Source organism: Egretta garzetta, unplaced genomic scaffold (assembly GCF_000687185.1).
Source record: "Egretta garzetta isolate BGI_Z169 unplaced genomic scaffold, ASM68718v1 scaffold240, whole genome shotgun sequence".
Classification (NCBI taxonomy): Eukaryota; Metazoa; Chordata; class Aves; order Pelecaniformes; family Ardeidae; genus Egretta; species Egretta garzetta.
In genome coordinates this window covers 308,638-336,072 of record NW_009258480.1, presented here as the reverse complement: position 1 = coordinate 336,072, position 27,435 = coordinate 308,638, and the positions used below count along the sequence as shown (strand labels likewise).

The following is a 27,435-nucleotide window of genomic DNA, read 5'->3' as shown; positions in this document are numbered from 1 at the left end:
CAACCTTTGAGACACTACTACACTCTCAAACACCTTCACATTAATGCACACCTTCATGATAACAAATAATAAAAAAATCACATAATTTTGTGTTCTTTGAAAACAAATTGTGATCATTATTCAGACTACAGCAGTAGATCACTTAATTTAGAGCTCTAAGCACGTACTTTATGACAACCTTTATTTTATATGACTTTCCAGTCTATCCACCAAAAATGTATTGGTTAATTCAAAACTAATCATCATTTCAAGTTCAATTAGTCTAATACCTTTGCTGCTTTGCGTTTTTTGGTTTGGTTTGGTTGGGATTTTTTTAATACCCAAGCTCTCCAAACATGTAGAAGGAGAAATTGTCAACTTATTTTCCAACAGCTACATTAAGTTGGTAATCAGGAATAGAAGATACAGATTTACTGCCTTTGTCTAAGACAGTGTGAAATAGATATTTTTTATCCTTACCCTGTCTCCTTAAGACACTGATCTAAGCACATCTTTCATAGGGTATTCTAAGGTTCTACCACTTTGCCTATACAATTTAACTAGAGTCTTAACAATTGTCTTGACAATTCAGACTAGAGTACAAGTTGAAATCCAGGACACCCATGTCAAATCAGCCTAGAGAATCATTCCAGTTTTCTGGTCAGTGATTAGTGATTATTAAATATTCCATTAAAAGTGACCAACAGCAAAATAAGAGAATGAGACATTCCAAACAAAGTATCCTAGAGGCAAGCATTAGAAAACTCTTACGTGTTCAGATACTCTCAGAATATTTAACTCTGAACATCCATATGCTGGATAAATTATCCCATAATGATATTGTTACTTCTTTCACCAATTAATGTCTCAAACCCTAACTTTTCACTTAGGCAAAAAGGAACATTTCACTACATCTCATTTTTTTCAGGTTTTTGATATGTTGAGAAAAAATAGGGAAATTAGTTTCCTCAAACTAAAAATGTTCTCTCAGTTTCCCTTCCAAAAAGAAAAAAACACCTTTGTTCAATTCAAGTTACCAAATGTCAGAATCAGCCCTTGATGTCAGGCAACAAAAAGCCTGAAGAGCATCTATGCTGGTTTTTCCCACTACTTAAATGAAAATGGACAATAGACATTTTCTTAAAGAAAAGACTTGGCATAACTGAAATATTATAATGACCTACTGGAAGACTACAGAAAGTTAGCACTTCATGAAGAACTCAAGTCTTGTCTCATAGATAACCCCAGTCCATCTGCTATATTTCAGCTCATTTTTTTACTTAGAACCAAAAAGTAGAGATATTTTGTTACATAGCAGATGTGCGGAAGAAAAGTTTGAGGGTTTTTAACAAAATGTCTAAAAAATGATTTGATAATACTACTAACTAACCAGATCATCGAATATGTTTTTATTAATTTTACAAATTATGTATTATTTATTATCCAGAATGAAAGATCAAGAGCCCAGTTTCAGCTTTAGAAGTATACTTCTATGTAGACTTTATAAACTAAGATAACTTGAACTAAACCTCAAGCTATAGTCTACGGGGATATAAAGTATTACCACCATAAATCTAATTAACAAATTGTTTGTTAATTAACAAATTAACAAATTAAGCTTTCCAAATCTATTTTTCCTAACATATGGGAGGATACTTTTGCATAATTGAATACATCAGTCTAATTTAGGGAATATAAATGACAAGCTAAAAAAAAGAATATGCTCTCAATCTGCTTCTCTACATGAGCAATTATTAAATTAGCATTGTAAATTTTTATGTTTTGTAAACAGATAATATGAGAATTTCCATTGTATCATTTAAATATAGCCAAGACCTTTTGCAGAAAAAAAAATTAAATAATTATTTGAAGCTCACGACTGAATACATAAAACACATTCAAGAATAATCAAATGCATATTTAGCTATTCAAGTGAATTTTGTCTGCATGTCTCACTAATAATTATTATAAATTATTGTTTAAAAATTATTTTAGCTGACAGCTAGTTCAAAAGATTTCAGTTTAACAGCTTGAAAAACTCAATGGTAATTAAGTAGTATTCTAACACAGGTAATTAACTATGTAGGTGGCAGTATGAATTAACTCAAATTACAAAATATTATTTGCTAAAGCTGAGACTTAATGTATAGGCTTCTAATATACCCTGAAGTAGTAAGGCATATTACTTATAAGCATCACTTGTATAAACTGAGACTGATGTTTTCAAAACAATGTCATTATTCAATTCGGGATATTGTCTTAGTATAAAAGTAATTTAGATTATTTGGTCTATGCCATTCGGGTTTTTTTTATATTGAAAATAAGAAAACAACACTGACTTTATGTGGTTAACCAACCACCTGTTGCATCACCTGTTGTTCAAATACCTCTGTCTGTTGAGCAGAACCCTCATAACGTTTTATGAACCAGTTAAGAGCTTAAGATTTTACTGGAGAGCATCAGTATTATTTATGGTTTTATATACATCCTCTTTTAAGCGAACCAATAGTACATTTAAACCAATATAACAGACACAGGTTTTCGTCATATTAATATGTTTCTTGATTAGTGGGATGCTACGTTGCCATAAAACTATCAGGCCAGAAAAACACAGAATGTATAATTTATTTTTTTTACTTAACTGAACCTATCATGAAAGAGGTTGTTTACTATTTTATTTCTTTTACTTGTTTTACAAAATGCATCTACACTGAGATCACGAATTGCAGAAGCCAGCCTGAAGTAACAAAATATTGTTACTACTGCTAAGTCAACAAACAAGCAAACAAACAAGAAATGGAAATCCTCTCTAAAGGTAATATATTTGGAATAAAACCCAACCCAAAAAGTGCTGTGGCTAGTCATCTCGGTGTGTTGTATCTCACAGATCAGGATGGCAGTTTCTAGATGAGCGTAACACCAGCCATGCCCCCAGCACATTATCTAGTGAGACCATGTATACAGTTCTGTGTACAGAAACTCCTCCAGAGACAATCTGTGACCAACAGGTGTGATCGATGCTACTTCCCTCAGCTCTGTGCTGAAAGGTCTCCATGCCATTCACTTTCTGACATTGTGAAAGTCCCTGAAGGCTCCACCAATCCTTACCAGTACAACAATCCATTCCGTTCTGTTTCTAAATATATACATTTTTAATACAATAATGGTTAGACCTACAGACAATGACATGAATGAGCCTACAGTGCCTTTCATTCCATGTTACATACTTGGAATATATTTGGACATTATTTATAGCTGCAATTAGTATATCAACATTTATGCCATAGTAACAACCATTACTGTTTTGGTTTTGTTTTCAGTAAGACTAGGTATTAACAAAAGGAAACGTAACAAAAGTTATCCTTCCTTTTATTTTTTACCACATTAAAATTGCACTAGTTGACTTACCATATTGTAGGTGGTTCAGAACCTTCTACCTCCAAATAATCGTATTTCTCTTCCATTTGGAAATCTGTAAATATGAGCGAGATAGTATCTCCGGGCTCTGCCACAATTGTCCATGTGCAGTCCGCATTATTATGATATTCATTAGGAAAGTTGGGGCTCGAGATGATACCACTGGATCCTCTCATAGTTCCTCCACAGGCATCCTCAGCTGTTAAAAAAAAAAATTATGTCATTAAAATCACCTCTTAGAAATGTATACTTTGGTTTTGAGAATAGAATTTAATTACCTTTTAGGTGAAAAATTGGTTAAGTTTTTTTAACATGTTAGACTTGGAATGCTGATGCAAAGTTAAAGGGTTAACAAGTAATTGCTTCAGATTTCAATGATTTAAAAATTATTATATTAGTGCCAGCATGTATTTTTACAATCTACTATTTATTATTTTGATTATCATGGTTTCGCTCACTTTACAGCAGCATGCAAAAATTTTATTATTTCTTCTTTTGCTTTAACCAAAATTGTTCTCATAAAGCAAGTTGAGTTTAATCCCTACCATGTGCAGTCTTATGCATGATGAGCAGCAGTCACATCATACTGAGGAAAGAAGCATGAGAATCCTACTCATCTTATGCTAATTGTATTATTTTATTTTAGTAAACATCTAGTGTTGTTTAAGTTTGTTCTCCAAAAATCTTTTTCCAATTTTTAAACAGCTGATCAGTTTTCAAACCAAAGCCATTCATGGGTGATTTCCCAAATGTCATTTTAATGGCAGTAAGTTTTAATAGATGACGTATTTCAGACATGACCATAGGAATACGTTTTTCATGATATGTGAATAATTGAGAAATTATCACAACCAATTATTAATAGGTTGTGAATACAGCAATAAATCCCTAAAATAGAATAAGGAGCAGAGAAGATGGGCAAGGGTGATGTGCCCATAAAGTTCATGGAGTAGTGCAGGGTGTGACTGAACACAGCTGTTGCTGACCAGAGAGTGGCCTTTGTTTTAGATAAGCAGCTATCAATAGTTGAGTGGATTAACTGGTGGTGGAAATGTTTCTCCCTGAGTTCTTTAAGAGTGTGAACATCTCCCTGAGTTAGCTGGACCAGTGTGGCAGGAGTGAATATTTAGTTCAGCCCAACATAGATTAAAAAACCTAGATAAATAACAAAAGAACTACAAAGAGAGCAATGGGCTTGAGCTATCTTCAACCCATGTATTCCTTCCAACAACTGGGGATGCCCAGTGTTGTGGTGATGAGCATGTTACTGATACCTGTAATGGCAATTACATTGGTATTTTGATAAAATTGTATATTGCAATTGCTATACATTTTATTAAGTGTAACCTATGTTTGTGTTGTTATGCAATATATTTTGTACCACTCTGCTAAATTAGATGTCCTGTGTAACATTAACTATCTTCAGGTAAGTGAATTTGATATTAAACATTACATTCTCCACGTACCGCATATCTAAAGGAACCTGGTTAGAGACTATTTGACACAATAATGTGCTATTTTCTAGCACGCAATCTAATGCTGAATAAACTAGGTAAATATTGGAGATTTACAGAATCAGTTCTAACACCATTAGAACTAATTCTGTGAGTAAACAATTCTCAAATCTGTGATTCACAGATGCCATTTGGTAAGGTAAGAGAACACGACTGATGTTGTCTATCTTCTATCTTAGTAGTGCATATATGCCTAATAACTCAAAAAAAGTTTTTGAGGCCCTCATGTCAAAATTTTTCCTGCGAGCTAATAAAATTGGTTATGAATATAGTGCTATTACTTTCAGAAATGGAATTACCTTTCAAATAACTTATACAGAAATACAGTGTTACTAGATGGAAATACTGTATTGCATTACTTATTCAGTTTATTATTCAAATGTTTGAAGCATACCTGAAAAACAACTATTTTTTCTGCTTAATTACAGTGCTAACAAGAACAAAACTTACTCTAGAGCCTTAAAAAAGTTAATATTGCTGAAAATTTGATGACAAGGATAAAAAAAAAATAAATGAGGGAGTATAGCATCACAGAGGAAAGGCTTTAAAGAACTCTGACACACATAATGCCTAAGTTTTAACAGAAAGAAAAAATTAATGATTGTAAGAAACCTCTTAATTACAGTAGCTTCAGAGTTTAAAATACTGGGGTTTGTCTCTTAAGAATTCTGCTAAATCAGTATATCATCAGATAGAAAAACCAAAGTAAAAACATATATCTTGGGTTTAATCTGACTAATTAGACAGAGCACTTAGTATCCGCTAAATACAACAAAACTGAGAAACCTCATCACATCACAGGTTTAGGCCCTTTACTGTGAAAAGAATAAAAATATTAAAAAGGTAATAATACAATTTTTGGTTCAAGCATTAAAGACAATCAGGGAAATAATTTTTAATTGCTAGTAATTATTAGAAGTAAAACATCCATTAAAACAGTGTGTAACATACTAGTTCAATTATTTTAAAGGATCTGTATATTGCTTTTAAAAAATTGAAATATATTTTATCAAGTACTGATTTGAAAAAGTTCTTATAGATAAATTTTCATAGCTAGATTACTGATGCTTATGCCAACTGGTAAGACAAATAGTAGCACGTGAAATAGCTTTTCAGCTCATGTAACAAGTTAAAAGCAGAAAACTAAGTGTAACATGCAAGACTAGAGACCTTGGAATAGTTTTATGTCAGACTGAGAAAAGGAGTGCTTTTGAAAAATACTGTATTGCAGAACTAATTTTTTTACTTTTCACAAATGAATTATAGAGAAAACTTCCCTAGTTCCTAGCAATATAAAAACCTATTCACTAAAAATGTTGCTATACTCTACCAACATTTAAAAGAATATGTGTTTAAAAATATGTGAAAAGACTGTGTTTAAAAACAGAAGCTGTTCAATGACCATGTCCACTATATCTGAGCCTCATCTGTTTAGAAATTTTTGCCAAAATGTAATTTTGCTGCCATCAGCAAAATAGACCAGACAAATCATCACATATATTGTTCTGATTCATGTAGCATTTTTCCTACAAATTAAATTAATAGTAACTACATTTAAGTGCTGTAAATATAACCAAGACCACACCAGATATCCTCTTAGCCTCTATCATTCAAGCATTAGCCCAATAAACAATGGAATTACTGTGTTGTGTTCCTATATTCCTCCACCTACAATATAATTTCTTGTGATCTGTTCGGTTCCAGTCTTGCAGTCAGAGCCTCACAGGTAAAAGCTCACATCTGAGAGAAGGCTAGCAAACATTAATGACCATGAAAAAGTTTGGTGCCTTAAGTTGTGAAGCCACTGGAAAAAAGAATTGATCTTCAAGTAAACTGACAAACTCTGAAGTTGACAGCAGTTCTACCACTGACTTCATAGTGCATAAGAACCTGACAAATAAAAGAAAATGTAATAATTGTTTCTTCTCACCACAAGAGTGGTAAGAAGACAATACTTCAGTTAAGACTTGTTAGAATCTGACATTATACAATTAAAAATACATAGCTTACATTGATGATATTTTTTTAAAAAAATCTACCTTTAAAATTCCTACACCATATTTTCAAATTAAATTTATTTTGTCACATACTGGGAAAATTTATCTAACCTACAAACTTGCAAATGTGATATTGAAGGCATAAATGCAAAAAATATGCATACTGCCAAGATGTCATTTTCTGAAACATACTTCTCTGATCTTAACCATATGCTGCAAGGGGAAGATTTTCAAAGTGATATGCAAGTAGGGACTTGGCTTAGAAAAGCTTTTCAAGGTATTATGAATTCAAATGAGGATCCATATTTGAATATGCATAAGGGTTCTTATGCAGAGGGAGTATCACTGATATGATGTGAGTGATGATTATGAGAGAACAAAGGTTTTGAGGGGTTTGGGGGCTTTTTTTTGCTTTTTATGGTCATAGACTGCTTTTTATTTATATACACAGATACATGAAGCTTTTTTTTTCTAAATTATGGTTAAATGCCTATAAAAAATTAACGTTAAATGAGTATACATTTAAATAATTTTTGGTGAAAATTAATTTCATAAAATTTTATACTTTATTTTCTAACCATCTTCCTGGTTTGCTGTTCATTGTTTCATTTTCATAATAAATTTCAAAAATATATTTGTCTAGTTAGTCTTATTTAATGTTTTGCTGATTCTTGTAGGTTTCAGTGATATTCACAATAACATTACATAAATATTGAACTATAATTTTCAAGAAGATAAATGATCAAAGACAGGCAATATTATCAGAGATTTATAGGCCATGCAAACGTCTAGATTTCAATGAGCATTCAGTGAGATTGCATGGTAGATCAAGCTTTAATCTGGCACACAATGTATCACATCATCTTATCTATCTAGATATTTATAGTGTAACGAACACTTAAACCTAAGCGCATAACTCAACTCATCACGGAGTAATAGATGTGTTATCTATTCTTGAAAATAATGCAAGAAAAAAAAAAGACTATAGCAACTTTCCAAGTTTAAACAATGATCTTTACAATAGCCAATAAAAGTTCTGAGCAAGCTGAGACACTTTTGAAGAAACCCATCAAGGAAATCTGAGAGGACCTGCAGTAATTCCTTTATACCTCAATCTTAGCTACACAGACTATATGAAATTCATGGCATACACTTCACAGTGTAGTTCACGTACAACCCCAGACACACTGTTGTCTGCTCTTTCAAATTTTAGATAGTCATATTTCAGAAAAATTAGCTGAGCAATCTAAAGGAATCATCACTCTATCACCCCTTTTTAAGCATTTTACAGTCATATTAATGATTTCTCTTAAATATACACATTAATAACCACCTTTTGTCTGAAGATCATGAAAGATCTTTACATTAGAAAGCAATCACTACTTTGAGAAACTCCAGCGCTCTTCAAAAGAATTTAATATGGGCAAATACATAACATTAACTAATGATTAGTGTGGTGAAAAAACACTTTACCTGTTTCTGCACAGCAAGCACATGCACATATGCATGTCTACACAAACTCTAATCATCTACAGAATTTTATTTGATTCTCAACTGCTGCATGAAATATTATTATCTAATTGTTAAGATATCTGATGGGCAACTGAAGAAAACAGGGACCCTGAAAAAAGTCATTCTCTGTCACCCTGTATTTATCATACATCGAAAATAAATTAACCACTTACATGTATAAAATAATTATATGGAAAGTGAAGTATAATTCTAAGCTTTTTCAGATGTTTCTAAATGAAAGGTGTTGGGTTTTACATCCTTCTGAAACAGCTCATGACTATTTGATGCAAGTAGAATGGAAATGGAAATTAATTATGTAGATAATACTTTTTGCTATTTTTCCAGAACAACTACCCTTTAACTATAATCTCGATTCTGACAGAAAAAAAAATATTTTGTTATAAAATTCTTCCAGTGTTTTCTAAATAAGATTTTTAATCAATTACCTTCATATTCAAAGTAGAAAGTAAAGAAAATAAGATTATGTTCTCCAGGCAGTAACCTGGCATAAGAAAGGAAAAGTTTTGTTGATTAAAAAGGCAGCACACTATCTTAGCTATAACTTAAGTTACACTAACATTTCCGAATCAGAAGGTAGTTTCTTTCCCAAGGACCTTGTCTCTTCTTTTTACTCCTGAAAGTTTGTCAGAGGTTAGCTCTAAATAAAAATAAATAAATAAAAAATCTCACCTAGATAGCAGCACTGATCACTGCATAGATAGGGTTTTTTTTTCCAATAGGTACTCATTATGAATGTTTTAAAAATGTCTATAAAAATATGGAGAATTATTCACTGTTTTTTTATGAAACTCAGAATTATCTTAACTTGAATATTATTACTAGAGAAGCATTTTATGCTTAGTGTTTTCCCCTTTATAGGTTTGTATGTTTACACTCAGATTGTTTTTACAGAGCTCAGCATTGAGAAGCAGCTTCATAACACATTTTGAACTTAATTTTCCACAAGTCTGAATTTGCTGGTTTATCCATCAGCAACTTTCACAAATTTCCAATGTCACACTTGGCCAGTGTTTAATCCAATGCTTTTATATACACTCCAGCTTTGCAATTTTCTGCACATCTTATACTGCTTTCATAAAAAACAGGTTAGAATGTGTCTCATTAAGTTTCTTCATTGGCTGTTCTACAGACAAGCAGCAAAAAGGAATCTATATAAGCTGAAGTGGAAAGCCCCTTAAAAAGTTAAGCTCAGTTTTAAAGTCTGTAGAATAACAATCTGACTATGAAATTTGCATATGGGCACAGTAATGGATTACACACAGTCACAAAAATATCTTTAGGAAGCTCCACAAGCAATGCCATTTTCTAGCAGTTCCCTCTGCTCCCTCATTTGCACAAACTACAACACTGACCCCTTTTGTTCTCCCTACCCACCCTCTTGGAGAGTCCATATACGTCTTTTGCAGGACTCCAGTAGTGCCAGCTGTTCTGCTATGGCTCTGTGACTTTAATAATGCCATTGATCTGCAATTGTACATGAATTTACAATTCCTGTGTTTCCCATGCTACATGTGTTTGTGAACAGGCACTTGAGATGTGTCCCTGGTTACCCCACTTCCTCAAAAAAAGTGCAAGAAAATCCCTCATCTCCCTGCCCCGTACATGCTCTACCCCCATCCCCTGTTCTCTGATAAACTTGCAAGCTTTGGTGACCAACTCCAATAAACCTAGTTTAAAGGCCTCCTCACTAGGTTTGCAAGCCTCTTGGAAATAGTGCTTTTGTCCCACTAAATAAAACCTAGTTATCCAACTAGTTTAACTTAGTCTTGATAATCTAATGCCCAGAATCAACGAACAAATGAATGGGTCTTTAAAGTATAGAGAATAGCATATGTAGTACATAATGCATATTACGTTTATTTTCATTTACTATCCTGATACATTCTAAAAAGTTCAAATATAATGAAAGATATACACATATATATATATTCTGAGAAACATTTATTTGTTGGATTTTTCTACAAACCTGCAGTAATAAAAAATGTCAGCCTTTCCTCATAATTTATCCATAGAATAACCTTATAGCCTTCAGAAAATTAAATGATTGCAAAACACCCATCAACTGAAAATCTTTAAGGATAACTTTGCAGCAGATTTGTCATTTAAGACTTACATAAAATTCATCCAGCTTTTGAGGAGAGGGACATAAAACATTTCTTGAGGACATATGGAAGTCTTATTTTCTATGGCTTTTTGTTGCGATTCGTAAAACTCACAGATTTTAAATTCCAAATAAATCCAAGGATGATTATAAATTGACATGATTCACATCCTCAGATCCTTCACTTTGCACTTGTATGCTCACTATAGCTGTAAAATTTATATAGATTTGACAGCCAGAAAAAAATCAAATAATAGCATCTGTAGCTAAAAAGGTGAGGAAGCTTGGGAGCTTAAATGGTTCTCTAGCAGAAGTTAAATGGAATAAATTGCCTCCTAACCTGCCTCTTTTGAGACAGAACCACAAAGATGGGCTATGTCATGGGGAAAACACTGCCAATATGCACACAGCTTGTGCCTACCTGGAGCTCTGTACTGGGTAACATTGTCAGCAGAGCTGCAGGGCTGACCTGTGTAGAAAAAGGCCATGCAATACCCAGTGCTGGTCATAGCTGGTTCCAGCTGGCTTAGCAACAAATGGCACTGACCCACCGTGTGACAAAATGGCAGTCACGAAGGAGCCAGGAGGAAGAAGGAGGCAGCATGGGAGGACAGAACACAGGAGGACACATATTAGGTTAATCTGAGGACATGCTGAAGACTGTGTAGCAGGGAGGTCCCAAGGGGAGTGTGGCACATGGAGGAACCCATGTCTGAACAAAGAGTAAGTGTGGGAGACTAGGATGGGGGTAAAAGGAAACCAGTAGGCGCTGTCACCTCACACGTTTCCCGCCCACCGCACCTGGCTGGTGGGGCTGAGGAGGCTGAAGTGGAGTGAAGACTCTGAGCAGGAGGAGAGGTCTGGAGTGAAGTTGAGGCAGGCAAAGGGGGATGAAAGGACTTTTCCTTAAATGTTTTTGAAAGTTTTTTGTCTTCTTTTGTTTCACAAATCCTGAATCAGTATCTAAATGTTTGTGTTAACTGGCAATAAATTAAAGTTCAGTGAGATCCTCAGAGTTGACTGTTTTTCCCTCAAGGAAACATGATGTTGTGGGTGTGATTTAGCTGAGTTGGGTTCTCCTGAATGGTTATCAATGGTAAAGTAAATGTTTTCTACTAAACACTGCATAGTGTTTATTTTAACTATAAAAAAGGAAGGAAAAATATTAATGTTGGAAAAATCCTGGCACATAAAGCCAATAGGATGGGGTTTTTACAAAAAAAAAAAAAAAAAAAACATGAAAGGTGTGCAGTCTGCTGAATTATTATCTATATATTTGGAGAGCATCAGAAGCCATTTGGTTAAAATTGTACATAGGTGGTTTATTTTTTTTTTAATTTTCTGATCTTCTGGAGTAAGGCTTGAAATTTCATGGATTAAACTCACAAGCATGTTTAACTAAATAAGATAACCCACCAGTCTGTACATCAGCCAACTGTTTCTTTACTCCTGCTTTCCAGCAAGAGAATGAAATGCATCTTTTTCTCACACAAAAATGAACCTTGGGGATGGCTTGGTGATTTTACTGCTTACAAACAAAACAAGGTAATTACAATATTTGGACAGGCCTTCCGTATCTGAGCACAACATAAAAAATTAAAGGAAAAGATTTCTTGCTGTTCAAACACTTTCCAATTGCTTTGTGAAACAACAAAGTTTAGCAGTTCTGCAATGTTAAATTAAGATATTAATTCAGATTTCATCATTCTTAAACCTGATATTTACTGTTCGAGTAGCTGAGGGGCAGGGGTCTTAAGAGTAAATTCATTAAAAATGGAATACAGAGGAAAGCAGAAATTAATTTAGTTAATTGTTCAGTCAATGGAAAGGAAAAAAAAAAGACCTAAAAGTAAATATTTCAATTCATCAATTTGAAATGAAATTACTTTTCTTTCTAATTATTTTTAGTAACTACAAAGAACAAGGGTTTTTTACTATGATTTTGAAATGTAAAATTAAAATTTGAAATGTGAAATGAAAATTAAAATCTTTAAAAATTTGTCTTGTCCTTAAACCAAGCATACCAAACATGAGAGATGATCAAGAATTTATAATCTGAAATTTGAAAAATTACTAGGGTTCTCTTCCTAATTTTTTTTTTTCATTTCTCAGCGTCCTGGTAAAGAACCTACATTAAACTTAACAAAGTTTATCAATGGCTGATTTTTACACCTGGTTTTGCAGCTTTGCCTTAGATCCACAGAGAAATTATTCCCCCACTTCTAATTGAGACACCGCTCTATCAAAAAGAGGATTACGCTAATGTATAAAATAAGAATGTGACAATTATCTAAGTGTTTAAAGTGGTACTTGTTTCATTTATCTCTTGGTAATTTACTGTGTAAAACAAGTATGTTTCTGTTCTGTGAAAATGATGTGGTGGGGGGCAGTCAGGAAGAAGGCTGAGTGGCATATCCTGGCCACAGCAATTAGTGTCATCTGACATTGCTTGGGGGAAGGAAGAGTCAGCACTTCCTTTGGGACTAGCTTACAGCTCTTAGCTGGAAGGACCTTCTCAGATGAAGAGTGCAGCAGATAGGATGCTAAAGAGCGACCAAGACAGAAGCCTGCATAAATGCAGATTTTATGGAGTTTCTGTGGCAAGGTTTTGGTAGCAGGGGGGCTGCAGGGGTGGCCTCTGTGAGAAGAGAAGAGAAGAGGGGCTGCCCCCATGTCAGATGGAGCCAATTCCAAATGACTCCAAGATGGACCCACCACTGACCAAAACTGAGGCAATCAGCGACTCCGGTGGCACCTCTGTGATAATGTATTTAAGAAAGGGGAAAAAACATTGTGCAGCAGATGAGAGAGGAGTGAGGAAAATATGAGAGAAGCAACCCTGCAGACACCAAGACTGGTCAAGGAGGAGGGGGAGGAGGTGCTACAGGCACCGGAACAGAGGTTGCCCTTCAGCTGGTGAAGAAGGCTGTGGTGAAGCAGGTTGTTCCCCTGTAGCCCATGGAGGACCACAGTGGAGCAGATATCCCCATCGCAGTCTGTGGAGGACCCCACACTGCAGCAGGTGGATATGTTCTGAAGGAAGCTGCAACCTGTGGAAAGCCCATGCTGGAGCAGGTTTTCTTGACAGGAACACTGACCCATGGAGAAGAGCTCACACAGGAGTCGTCGGTTCCTGAAGGACTGTACCTGTGAAAAGAGCTCACACAGGATTCGTCGGTTCCTGAAGGACTGTACCTGTGAAAAGAACTCACACTGGAGCAGTTCTGAAGAACTTCAGCCTCTGTGAAGGACCCACAATGGAGCAGTCCTTGAAGGACTGGGATGGACCCCAGGCTGGAGCAGGGGAAAAGTATGAGAGGAAGGAGGGGCAGAGAATTGTTATGGACTGACCAAATCCTCCATTCTCTATTGCCCTGTGCCACGCCAGGGGTGGAAGGTAGAAGAGTCAGCAATGAAGGAGTGAAGTTGAGCCTGGGAAGAAAGCGAGGGGGAGGGGAGAAGGAGAGGGGGGAGGGGAGGAAGGATTTTTAATTTTGTTTTTGTTTCTCACTATCATACTCTATTTTTAATTGGTAATAAATTAAATTAATCTTCCCCAAGCTGAGTCTGTTTTGTCCATGGCGGTAACTGGTAAGTGATTTCGTTGTCCTTATCTTGACCTATGGGCTTTTCCATCTATATTCTCTTGTTGTCCTGTTGAGGAGGGGGACTAAGAGAGTGGCTTGGTGGGCACCTAGCAGGCAGCCAAGGCCAACCCACCACACAGATGAAGATAGTATAGGAATATGCAGCATACAGAAATACCAGAGGGTAGAAAATAAAAACTTGTTTGAGTTCAGAGGAGTTTGTTTCAATCTAAGAAACTGCTGAATGTTTCTGAAGTAGAAGCACGCTGAAGAGAAGGATGTGGCTTTCAGAGACACGTTGGAAGGGGAAGATCTATTTTCAAACCCTGTCTTAAATCCTATTATGGTTTTGGGGTTGTTAGCTTCTACAGCACAGCATATAATTTTGCACACCCACACCCCCCACACAAAAAGAAAACGAAAAAAACCCAGACAGACAAGTCATTGATAAACTGGAGTGAATTCAGCAAAAGATCACCAGGATTATTGGGACTGGAGCACTGAGGAATGCTGAGAGAACAAGGCGGTTCAATCCAGAGATGAAGCAGCTCTAGGGAGGGCCTAGCAGCAGCCCCCAGTGCCTACAGGGAGACTATTGAGACAACAGAGGCAGGTTATTTGCAGTGGTGCAAGGAGAACAAGGGGCCTAAAGGGAGGTTCGCAGTGGATATAAGGAGAAACTTTTTCATGACAGGAATAATCAAGAAATGGAACAGATTGCCCAGAGAGATCTGTAAATATACAATTTCAGAGATTCGAAAGTCATTCAAATTCCCTCCTTGAATTTCTTTCTTACTACAGATCACTTCTGCTTTTAAAGACTGATTCTAAGTGTATTATTGCTTCATCACCAGTTGAAGTTCCTCTTTGACACCTCAAAAGCTATACTTCTGAAAAAAACCCCATATCTTTCAATAAATATTTAAATATTTCAATTTCTGAATTCTATTTTGACAAATATTACCAAGTTAGCTAGATTATGGAAAAAAGCAGGCATTTTTGATCAAACCCAGCAAAGTATAGGTATTTTGTTAGTTTTAATGAAATAGCAATGTGAAACCAAAATTAATATTTCAATAAATTATTGGACTTTTAGGCTTCTCTTGATTTGTATAATAAAAATTACTAATGTTTATTTTATTATCAGGTGCATCATGTTACACATTTTCCAATTTAAAATTCACTTATTAATAATAACTGATTAAAATTTTGTAGTATTTATATTATTGCCTAAAAAATCAATTTACGGTTAAGTTGACAGTTACCTGTTCAAAAAATTTATCATTTCTCAAAAGCTATCATTTCTCAAATAGACAGGAATATTTGACAAAACTGTATGATGGACACATTTTGACCTTAAGTAATAGTTGTCACCTGACAGCTCTTAAATCTTACGAGTTGTTCTTATGTGACTTACCTCAAAAAAAAAGGCATCAAAGAATCTCAGAGCATCAACAGCTCATACATTTCAGATATGCAAAAGCAAAAAAAATCAGACTTAGGCAAAAATGACACATGCCTTCATAAAATCTTAACTTGGGTTCAGATTACGCATTTACCTAACAGAGGCACTTAAGCTAATAACAGTCACTTTATACTTCCTTTGGATTTAGAGATAAGAATAAACTCTGAACTCTCTCCCTATAATCAATATGAGGATTGTCCACAGGAAGTATCTCCTTTTCTGTAGTGACCTATAGAGGAAACATAGTACAGCCATACTCCAACCTTTGGCAGCTCCATTCATAGCTGTGTACAACTTGGTGAAAAGAGTCTAAGACTCTGAATGAACAGTAAAATATGTATCTATCTTCTTTTTCAACACTGTAACTTACATGTCCTAGTGCACAACAGTTATAGGACAAATTTAGATGTGTCAAGACCTGAACAATAAATACAGTATGATTTTTTTTTATCTAATCTGCAACTAAATCCATAAAATGGGACCAAATCCTTAGCTGACTCCATGACACTGAAATTAGTGAGTTGGAAGGTTTATTTTCAGGCTTATTTCATTGTGGGCACTGACATACTCAGGCCATTGCGTAACAATTCTAAGTGCATTATTCTTTCCTTTTCTGAAACAATTAGATCCAAACTAAGAATGATTAAACTATTAAGATTTACATTATACTAGCAATGAATTATTGGCTTTAGTTATATGCAAGTTATGCTTTCTCTTCATCCATAATGATTTCAGGTGTAACAACATGTCTTCAAAGAAGTTTTTATACCTATGAGATACTGCTGTAAAGGATGTTTATTATACTTGCAAAACCCCTTTCTTTTAAATACCATTCACAAGAAATATACTACTTTGGGAAGCAGATTCAGAAAGAAAAATATGTCTAAATATACAGTAAAGAAAATATAGTTTAAAAGATTTCAATAATTTTGACTTATGTTGATAAAACATCCAGTCTTTGAATACCTAAAAGGAAACTATGGAAAAGATGGAGTCTGACTTTTTACCAGGGTGCACAGCAAAAAGACAAGAGGCAATAGCCACAAATTGTAAGTTAGGCTATTCCATTCAGATATCAGGAATAAGAAGAAATTGCTATTTGAGAGGTTGATTGTGACATCAGGTTACCTGGAAAGGCTGTAGAACTTCTATCCTTGGAGATATTCAAAGGTGAGTGGAACAAAACCCTAAGCAAATGTATCTGCCTTTAAAGCCAGATTTGAGAGGTGTGTTGGACTTGATAATCTACTCCGGTCCCAAAATAATTTCTCCTATAATTTCTATGATAACTTAGAGATAGGAAACAACAAAAACAATCAAACAAATTGAAAAACAAAAAAGAGGAATGTGTATTGTCTGAATTAACTTACTATTTTTTAAACGTCCCTGCACATAAGCTAGTAGAATATCTAGTGCAAGATCAGAGGAAAAAAGAATACTTCCCCTTGTTTTATTTTCAAGTCTCTTGGCTTGATTTTTAAAGTTTTATTTTTTACTCAGAACAAGGGCATCGACTTTAAGTTTTACACCATCCAATGGAAAAAGGATTGCTATTGCAAATCTTCAATCATTTTTATCTTTGTTATAAAAATTGTGGAATGAGAGCACTTGAATCTCTTTTTATGTAAACAACCATGCTATCAACTCTTACTAATTTTCTACATTACATTCAGCATAGGACCTTAGTGGGACAAGAGTCTGTCATAATTTTCATTGTCTAGTCCTTTGAACTTTCTGGCCTTGTGACAACTGGATTACAAGGAGCATGCAAGCTTAAAATAATTTACTTTTATGAACCGAAGAAATGTAAATGTTCATCAAAATATCTTTTTAAAATGTACAATTCCATATACTCAGGTTTATAAAGCAGCTAAACAACAGGGTGTATTCTTTCCAAGGACCATGCAAAGCAGGAAACACAATTTCTGTGACACATTTGTGATCTCTTTGCTCCTGTAATGTTACATATCTAAAAGAATCTGCCTTTTACCCCAGCACAAAATGGCTAAGGATGACAAAATGTTTTCAAGATTTCAGATTCAAGTTTTCTGTAGTTGGTTAATTATGCAGAGACCTTAAAATTCAGAACTTCTGAATGTGATCTGTGACTACTGCTTCACCAGAAGAAAGAAACAGGACTTAACCTCTTCTGAAGACATTTTCTCAGCCAATTTACAATGACTTCTTTGGCAGCTCTCTTATCTTGTTTGCCAAAATGTATCAAACTTAAACTGTCTGGTTACATTTGAAAAGTTCAGAGACACATTCAAATTTGGAAAACTAAAATCAGAACTTGAAGGAAAAGATTTTTACACCACAGAAGCATTTAGAAATAAGAGCGTCAGTGGTTTGATTGAGGAACATACAAAGAAGTCTTTCAAGTAGAAGCTGAATATATCTCCTTCCTGTACCCAAATGCCTCTGCCACTCATATCTCATCCTACCACTGGATGGTTTTATTGTCACACTGAAAATCTTCTTGTGGGTGAAAATGAACACACAATGTATATGCAGACAAGAAATTATTTTTCATCTGATTAGTGATTTAATGGTACATAATAGTCCAAATCACCTAATGAATGCAGATAGACCTCATTAACTTTGCTGTTACCAATAACTTTTTAGTACCACAAGAAATGGAGACTCCATGATGATAAAGGCTGGCAGCTTGTGACCTCTGACACCTCTGAACACCTGCCTGTCAATGGGAAGTGGTGAATGAATTCCTTGCTTTGCTTTGTTTGTGTGCACAACTTTTTCTTTACTTATTAAACTGTCTTTATCTCAACCTACATGTTTTCTCACTTTTACCCTTCCAATTCTCTCCCCCATCCCACCAGGGGAAAATAAGCAAGCAGCTGTGAGGTGCTTAGTTTCCAGCTGGGGTTAAACCACAAAGAAAATAGTATTATCTTCACTTTAGCAAAGTTTTTAACAATGTCTCCCATAACAACCTCATAGACAAATTGATAAAGTATGGGGCTGACAAAAGAGTCAGTGAGGTGTACTGAAAACTGACTGAACAGCTGGGCTCAAGTGAAGTGCGTGAAGTGCATGAAGTGGCATAAAGTCCAGCTAGAGGCCAGTTGCCTCTCATCTGGAGTACTGTGTCCAGTGCTGGGCTCCTCAATATGAGAGATATGGACACAATTAAGAAAGTCCAGCAAAGACCCACAAAGATGATTAAGGCACTGGAGGGCCTGACATATGAGGAAAATCTGAGAGAGCTGGGACTGTTCAAGCTGTGGTGGAGAAGGTTCAAAGGGGATCTTATCAATGTGCATAAATACTTGATAGGGGAGTAAAGAAGATGGACCCAGGCTTTTCTCAGCGGCATCAAGTGAAAGGACAAGAGAAAATTTGGCACAAGTTGAAATAGAAGAAATAACACAGTTGAAGTGTATGATTTTTTTTTTTCCGCTGTCGGGTTCATTGAACACTCTAACAGATTGATCAGGGAGGCTGTGGGATCTCTATCCTTACAGATATTGAAAACCCATCTGGACATGGTCCTCAGCACCCCATTCCAGTTGGCTTTGCTTTGAGCAGGGGACTTTGACTAGGTTATATCCAGGTGGCTTCCAGCCTCAACCACTGTCTGTTTCTGTGATTCTGTGACATGGGAATATTATGCCCTCACCTAGGTCAAGAGCTGACTCCAGTGCAGACTGTGGTGGGCCTTGGCACTGACCACAGATCAACAGCTGTAAGAGAACAATACTAGAAACTGGTGGAATGGTGTATAGTGTGGGTCATTGTGGATCAGTCTGATTCACTACGAAGACCCTTATCTGTAGAGATCTGATGGAAACATTTGAACACAGCTGTAAGAAATCACATGGAAGCAAAGTGCCCGCAGTGGAACTGTTCTGTATTGAAGCCAAGCCACTGAGCATGAGCACCAGCACTGAGAGTGGCTGGAGCGAGCATTGCCTTCCCTTATCTTAACTGACATCCTCTCTGGAGTGGTGATCACAGTATGTGTCAGTGTGCGTAAGATAAAAGCTTTACCCTGACACATCTATCCCTCCGTTGTTCTCTTTAAAAGATGGAGCTCTGGCACATATTTTTGGTATTCCTTTCCCCCCACGACAAATTGCACAGTGAATACATGCACATGCACACACACATTCTTCCTATCTGTGCATTTTGTCCCTTCATCATCATCAAAAAAATTATACCTAATGGTTCTTTGTAAGAGACATTCCTTTAGAGCCATTAAGGCCTACAATATACATCCTTCTTATTTCACACATCATTTACTCAATGGGTAGTAATGGCATCTTCAGAGACATTCTGGTTTATGATAGGAATCCAAAGCATTAAAGATATGTGCCCAAAATCGTTATAGAATCATACAGAATTTTTCCTGGAAAATTATCTTTTATTTTCAGTAGCTTTAGTTACTAAAAATTACAAAATTTCAATTACCAGGACTTAAATGTATGACAAAACATGCAACAATGACCTTGTAAAAAAGCAATGATACCAGAGCTGAGCTGAAATAAAAAATAAAATAAAAAAAAAATAAAAATAAAAAATAGCATTCATCTTTCCAATTATGCTTTCAAATGAGGATGTTGCAGTTCTTTTATTGATGTTAAGGGTCACAGCACTCTATGTAACTTATGACTACAGTTTTACAGGCACTTCCCAGACTGAAATAGAGCTGAGTTGAAGAGCAAGTATCTAAAGAGGTATCAGTCTCAGAACTAAAACTCTGAAGTCCCTGATGACAGGTTTTATAGTAAACCACCTTCCTCAGAAAACACAGAAAGGAATTCTGAATTCTGAAAAAGCTTCTCTTCATTGCCATATTCATCCTTTATTCCCCTATTTGTCCTTGAACAGGATATGTGCTACACATGCTGCTGATACCTGTTCTTCTGGCACTGATGGCCATACACATCTCAGGCTTTATTTTGCACCTATTAAGCAAAAATGAGCTTTACAGGTTACTTCAATAAAAGCATCAGATTCCAAACTTTCACTGACCTAACCAGGTGTGATGGGTTGACCCTGGTTGGCAGGTCATCCTTCACCCAGTCCCTCCCTCACTTGCCCCCAGTGGCATAGGGGGAGAGGAATGGAAGGGCAGAAGTGAGAAAACTTGTGGGTCAAAAGACAGTTTTATAAGTGCAGGTGGCAGGAGGAAATGGAAGGAAAAAACCCAACAAACAAACAAAAACAAGTGATGAAACTCACCATCCAGTGCCAAGTCAGTTTTTGAACAATGGCTACTTTGAAAAAACTCTGCAGTGTTATCACTCAGAACTACATTACATGGCATGGAATAGCTCTTTGGCCAGCGCTTTGTCCACCACCTAAATGCTGGGGGAGTTAGGGGCAGTGAGAAACAGAGAAGGGGGCCTTGATTGTGTGTAAGCCCTGTTCAGCAATAGTTAAAACATTGGTGTATTTTCCACACTGATTTGGTCACAAATCTAAAACAGATACCATAGGGGCTGCTATGAGGAAAATTAAGTCCATGACAGCCGAACACAGTACACCACGTAAGAAGTTGTGTACCTCCAGCTCACACTGGTTTTAGTTTGAATTGTAGACATAAAGTATTCCTCCTATTGAGAAGATACAGCATTTCAAAATAATTAGACTATTCTTCTGTTTTATAAATCCTCATGAAGTATCCTCTTATTAAGTTTACAACCTTTTCAAGGTACTCAAAAATCTGAATACAGATTGTTGCTGCCAAAGTGCTCTCCTGATAAAGGTAATTAAAATCAGGATTTACAGTATCCTTCTATCATATGTGATAATCTATCACTATTTATTTGTAGCATGTTGAAAATGGAATATCAGAACACAATTGAGTCATGCTATTGAAGTGTCTGGGTGAATTAAATATCAAAAGGGAATGAATGCTTATCTTAACTCAATACCACCAACTTCATGTCAGGAAGTCACAGAGAGCGCTAGAATTCCTTCTTTCATTTTTTTCCCCTCTGACTCCTTTAGCTACAGCAGAGGTCTCTGATAAGTATAAATTAAAAGTGACTAATCAAGATATAATTAATATTTGTTTACCTTGAATCCAAATATAAGTGCACTGAAACAGCGTAAACAATGTAACAGCATAAACAGTGGTATATAAGCATTTTTGTGATGGTGTGATGCCATAAAGTGACACAATACACGAGCAATTTTGCAAATTATGTGAGCAATGTGATCACCAAAGGGGCAAAGATGTCTGTAGCAGCACATAGGAGGCATCCAAGTAAAAAAAGTTGCAAGATAAGCACAAGTAACTACTAATTAATGTCATGACCATTACACGAGAATGACTGGCAAGAATACGTTTTCAAGACCAACAGTTTTGTGTAAATAGTGATGCTAATTAATAATATGTAAGAACTAACAGTTTGCACAAAGTGTGCTATTAATATGTGGATTTAGTAAAATTCGGTTTTAAAGTTAACAACTGGCTTTATTTGTCAGGTTTCTAAATACTACAAGACAATAGACTCTAAGTCCCTGATATATACATGTGGACATATTTATATATTCAGTTTCAATACTTCTCATCCAATACTTGCTAGATCATAGGAGGTGATGGGATGGTATGTGTACTGACGGGTAGATTTTGCAATTCCATCTGGACCAGTGGCACTACACAGGATTTACTAGAGCAAGATTTTTATTTAGTAAAGGTATTTAGAAGTACATGAGGAAAAAAAACCCCTGGGTTAGATTGCTAAATTTCATATCAAAAGAATTTTAAAATAAATCAGGTTTTAATATCAATGCTGACACAATGCAATTTCCAGGTACATGTCTGGGCATCTTCAGTGCAGGAACAGCAAAGAAAATAATCAAGAAAAAAGAAATTGGCTGAGAAAAGTCATACAATTCATTAGCTGCCAGAGTATTTGCATTAAGTGACAATTCTCAATGCACACAATGTAATAATACAGTAATAAAATGCCCAACATGCTATTTTCATCGCGATGTCAGTATAACAATTAGAATCAAAGAAAAACACATTCCTTATGTTACAATGCAGACTACCTGAAAGTTAAATAATTCAACAGCATAAATTATTGACATATAAATTAAACATTATACTTTAGGAGAACATAGCACATGTGATTACTTGTAGAGCAAAACGCAAGAGAAGCTCCGGACTGTATTGTTGAAACTCGATGCTGAATTGATTATAAAAACACTAAGATTTTCAGCTTGGCTTCTTCCCACTCCAGCAGCTTTTGAATCCATAGCCTAACTTTAATCAAATTTTGCAGTAAAGACACATTTTGAAAAACATTGCTAAGATTTTAATGAAAATAGGCAGCTGGATAAAGATAAATTACTGCTCCCATTGCAGAAAATACTGGAGTGTGAATACAATCATAGTATTAGGCACTGAAAACCCACAGAAGGGAAAGCACCAGAGTACCAAGATTTGTAAGTTCTACAGCTTGGTATTTTTATTACTTTTCTGTGCTACAGCCAACTACCACCAGAAAAAACAAGAACTTTTACCTTTGTTTTTTGTTTGCTTCTTTTTGAAGGACTAGAGCTTTGACTGAATAGAACTAAGGAATTTTCTTACTTTATATTTTAAATGTTGAAAAATCCTTGATACTTACAGCTCTATTATTTTTTTCTCATATTCTAAACCTAAGTAGTTTCTATAAGTGGTTATATTTCTCTCAGTCTACAATAACCTCAGCTAAATGAGGATGACTACTATTTTGGAACCATGTTTTACTTTCTTCCTACTCCATTCGCTGATTCAGGAATTTCATATACTTCTGCAGAAATAATTAAAAATTAAGATAAAAAATATATGCTTTTAAAATATTAGAACTCGTGAAAAATCAAAAATCTTTTCTCAGCCTGTGGCATACCACTTCAAAAATCTGAGTGAAATAAACTACCTCAGAAATAATATCACAAGATCACGGATACATATAGAAACTCACTCCATTATAGTTTTTATATAAATAAATATTTAGGTATTTTATACATAAATACTATCTATATTTATATAATATTATGTATAAATAATATACTACTTTTGTTTTATCTTTATGAATATTATTTGAAGGACACAGATAAGAAGTATATAAGACTTGTTAAACTTTTCTAGGAAATATATAATATGTGTTCATTAAAAACAAAGCAGATTTATGAAGTTTATCTTGCTGGATTATTTTATTTTCTTTTTATGTACATACTATGCTGTAATCAACAAATGCTTACAAGACTGCTGCAATTAGATTGCTTGTCATTCAGTCTTAGTTTGTTGACAAGATAATTTTCATGTTTTTCTTCTTGCCACACTGAGAACGTTTAACTGAATTCAGCAAAGGCGAATGCATCATGTTTGGCAGAACACACTACAACGGTTATAGCAAATGAAAAGCAGCAGCCTCTCAATATGATCATATGTTCTTTAACAGGGAAAAAAGAGGAAAAAAAGCTAGACTTATACAGTTCATATTCAGAAGCTCTATTAACAGTGTCAAAATTGTCTGTGTCATTTCTCAGAATCTTCTTGCTTACTACCTCTTGTTTTCTCTCATGTTTCTCTTTATTCATAGTCTGGTACTTTGAGATAGATAGGTTTTTCCAGCAGTTCCTTTCTCTTTGCATTTGCAGAATCCAGTTAACATACGGAACTGGACAGCTCGCCTAACTTTTGATAGACATATGTAGTAGACGTCTATATTTGAGCTAGTCATCTTAGGCTCTTTTCATAATCATTTATGAGGAATAGGCCCTTGTAAGGTGCATCATATCTGATTTAAAAGTCCAGTATGGGCAAGACATAAGCATACTGGACTGAGTCCAGCAGAGGGCTGCCAAGGTGATTGGGGGTCTGGAGCACATGACGTGAGGAGAAGAACTGGGTCTGTTCAGGTTAGAGAAGTGAAGTGAAGATCTGGGGGACATGTTACTGTCATCTTCAGCTACTTAATAGGAAAGTACAGAGAAAATGTCGCCAGTTTCTTCTAAAAGGTGCACAGTGAAAAGACAAGAGAGACTGAACACAAGCTGGAATGCGGTGAATTCTGATTCAATATAAGGAAAAAGACATTTTCCTTGAGTGATGTCAGACACTGGAAGAGAGGCCCAGAGACAGTTTGAAGTCTCCATCCTTGCAGATATTCAAAAGTCAACCAGACATGGCCTTGTAGTTGACCTTGCTTTGGGCAGAAGGTTGACTAGAGACCTCCAGAGGCCCTTTCCAACCTATCTGATGTCATGATTCTATGATTTATTTTAGCAGTGAACACTAGGCAGACCATAAGTGGCCCTCCCTTGTGGCCTTAAATGTAGTCCAGACAAATAATCAACACGTAGTTGTCTATATTGAAGCTGGCTGAAGGAATCTCTCACATCCTGCCTATTCCAAATCCAGCTTAACACCAATCTGATTTGTAGTTTCACTTAAGTTGATCTTATAGGAAGCTTTTAAACTCTTTGGTCATTAAACAGCCTTCCTAACTTCTAAACATTTTGATAACTATCATAAAATAAATTAAAAATATTAAGTGGTAGCTATGTGAATTAGGCACATAATGTGAAAATGAACTATTATGAGAAGAAAAGGGCATTTAAGAAATGCAAAAAGCTATGCAAAAAAAAAGTAGACTACCTTAAACTTTTATTTTTCATAAATCCCATAACAGAATGTGATGCTTCTATCACTAAGATAACACAGCTTCATTTCCATTACAAAGGTAGATTTAAAAATGTATTCACTGCTATCGTGTTGAATGAATCTTTCATTAAAACATTTTCTCAGCTAAACAATATTTTTTTGCAATGATGATTTCTCTGCAGTTGCCATCAAACATCTCAATTGCATACACATAGTTCAGAGCCCAGCAGAAATGTTTAAATGCAAACATTTCAGTCCAAGAAAAATCCTCACACTCTGAGTGTTAGTATTCTTTAAGAACTATGGAAATTTAGAGATGGAGTGAACAAGTTAGTAAAATGATATAAAAAAGTATGACAGAAAAATAGCAGTCTTGGTCAGTTTTCCTCCTTCACCCTCAATCTTTGTTTTTCATATAGCTTAATTCTGCTTTCACTCACTCCCACTGTCTTTAACTGGAGTAATACTATGCCATCAAGAAATAATGCACATGCTACATTTTTGCACATGTTGCTACTTACAAACCTTTTACTTATCTTTACATTTTTGTAAAGATGTACGTAAATTTGGCTCCATTCTCTCAATTTGCAAGAATTTATTTGAAAATTTTGCATCTGCCAAGGCTAGTGAGCGTGGTGATAATGAAGATTTTGAAATAACTACCCACTGGAAAGTTAATTTGCCACAAACTGGCAAATTTTAAAAAATCTTTTCTTGAAAGAGGTCTAAACTTTGGTTTTCATTATGATCTTAATTCCTAACTTGGCTCAGCATTTAAAGATACAGTTCTAAATGTAAGCTTGGAAATGTACTGAACAAGGCTGACACAGTAATGAAAATGTTTAATAAATACTTAAATCATCTGTCCAGAATGAACTGATATCTGGGAACCATGGATCTGAACTCTTTGAAAAGGCATTGGCTTACTGAAAACATACAAACAAACAAAGCCTTCAGAACAAAGAAGATGACAACTATGTTTTAAAGGATAGTAACAAGAAATGGATCATCAGTGGGTTTTGAATTTTGGTTCATGGAACAGTGGCTCTACTTGTTAAGACATTAACTGAGAAAAGTAAGTCTGTGTAGATGCCTTCATTACAAAATTTGAAAGGGTTGCAAATTATAGAACCCCCCACTAATCTTGCATATTTCTGAAAAAAACATAAAGCAAAAACCCACCAAATAATGGAGATTTCACAGCCTTCCTAAGCAAACTATTCACTGCTTAGTTGTTCACATTATTTGAGATGGTGTCCCCCATATGTAGCTTAAATCTTCTTAGCCCACAAATAATGTAGGTAATGTCTAAACAAATATCCATATTCTCCATAATGTAAAACTGCCGAAAATTAGCACAGCAGCACAAGGACAGAACATTTGGTTCACAGAATTTCAGAGCTTATTATGGAAAGCAATATATTCCATTTAATTAGTGGGTTATAGTCTTCCATTTATTGCACCATTTGGAATGAAATGCTTATGCAAGATACAAAAAGGGTGAGGGAGAAATTGGAGAGAGACAGGACTTCTTGGAGGTTTTAATAGGGTTGTTGTTTCCATGGAAACCCTGCCAGTGTGCTGGATAGAATCCTCTAGGGATCAAATAATGCAAAACTTCTACTTGTCTAGCAACAATTTGCTTTATATTTTTAAGTACAACTCTTCACTTAATACCACACTTATATTGCCAGAGAATTATTCAAGATACATTTCATAAAGAAAAGGAAAACAATATAACATGCAACTACCCTACACAGAAGGACAAAATAATGTTTTAGGTTGACCAATTCTACCTCTGCACAAAGTTTCAATACATAACTATATCTATACAAATATATAAATAATAAATTAAATAATATAGATAGAAAGCAATCCAAGTTTTTAGAAGCAATATAGTACACAATATCCCAGATGACCCTGTAAAAAACCTCCTAAATCTACTCGGGATGAATTGAACCCAGCCATTTAACACGTTTGGTGTCAATGTAATCTACACAAACAACACAACATTTCTTTTTGTATAAAAGCCCTGTGAGAATACTCCTATTGTTATGCATTTATCCACATATTTAGCAGAAGAAAGGATCTTCATACACACATAAGCATGTACAAAATGTTAGACTTGCTTCATGTATGAAAAACGGCCCATCATACCCAGTGAACCTAGAATTGCTGTCAATGGAGTTGAGGCATGAAACTCAACATATACCA

The 27,435-nt window shown here is 35.2% G+C and overlaps 1 protein-coding gene across 3 annotated transcripts in view; it reads right to left on the bottom strand.

The window, feature by feature from the left end:
* CSMD3 (CUB and Sushi multiple domains 3) overlaps positions 1 to 27,435 on the bottom strand; it is a 699,407-nt gene that overhangs the window by 493,220 nt on the left and 178,752 nt on the right. For all 3 annotated transcript variants that reach the window (XM_009643918.2, XM_009643926.2, XM_035899525.1), the window contains exon 5: positions 3,388 to 3,595. In XM_009643918.2, the coding sequence (XP_009642213.1) occupies positions 3,388 to 3,595 (208 nt within the window). The remainder of the gene's footprint in view (positions 1 to 3,387; positions 3,596 to 27,435) is intronic.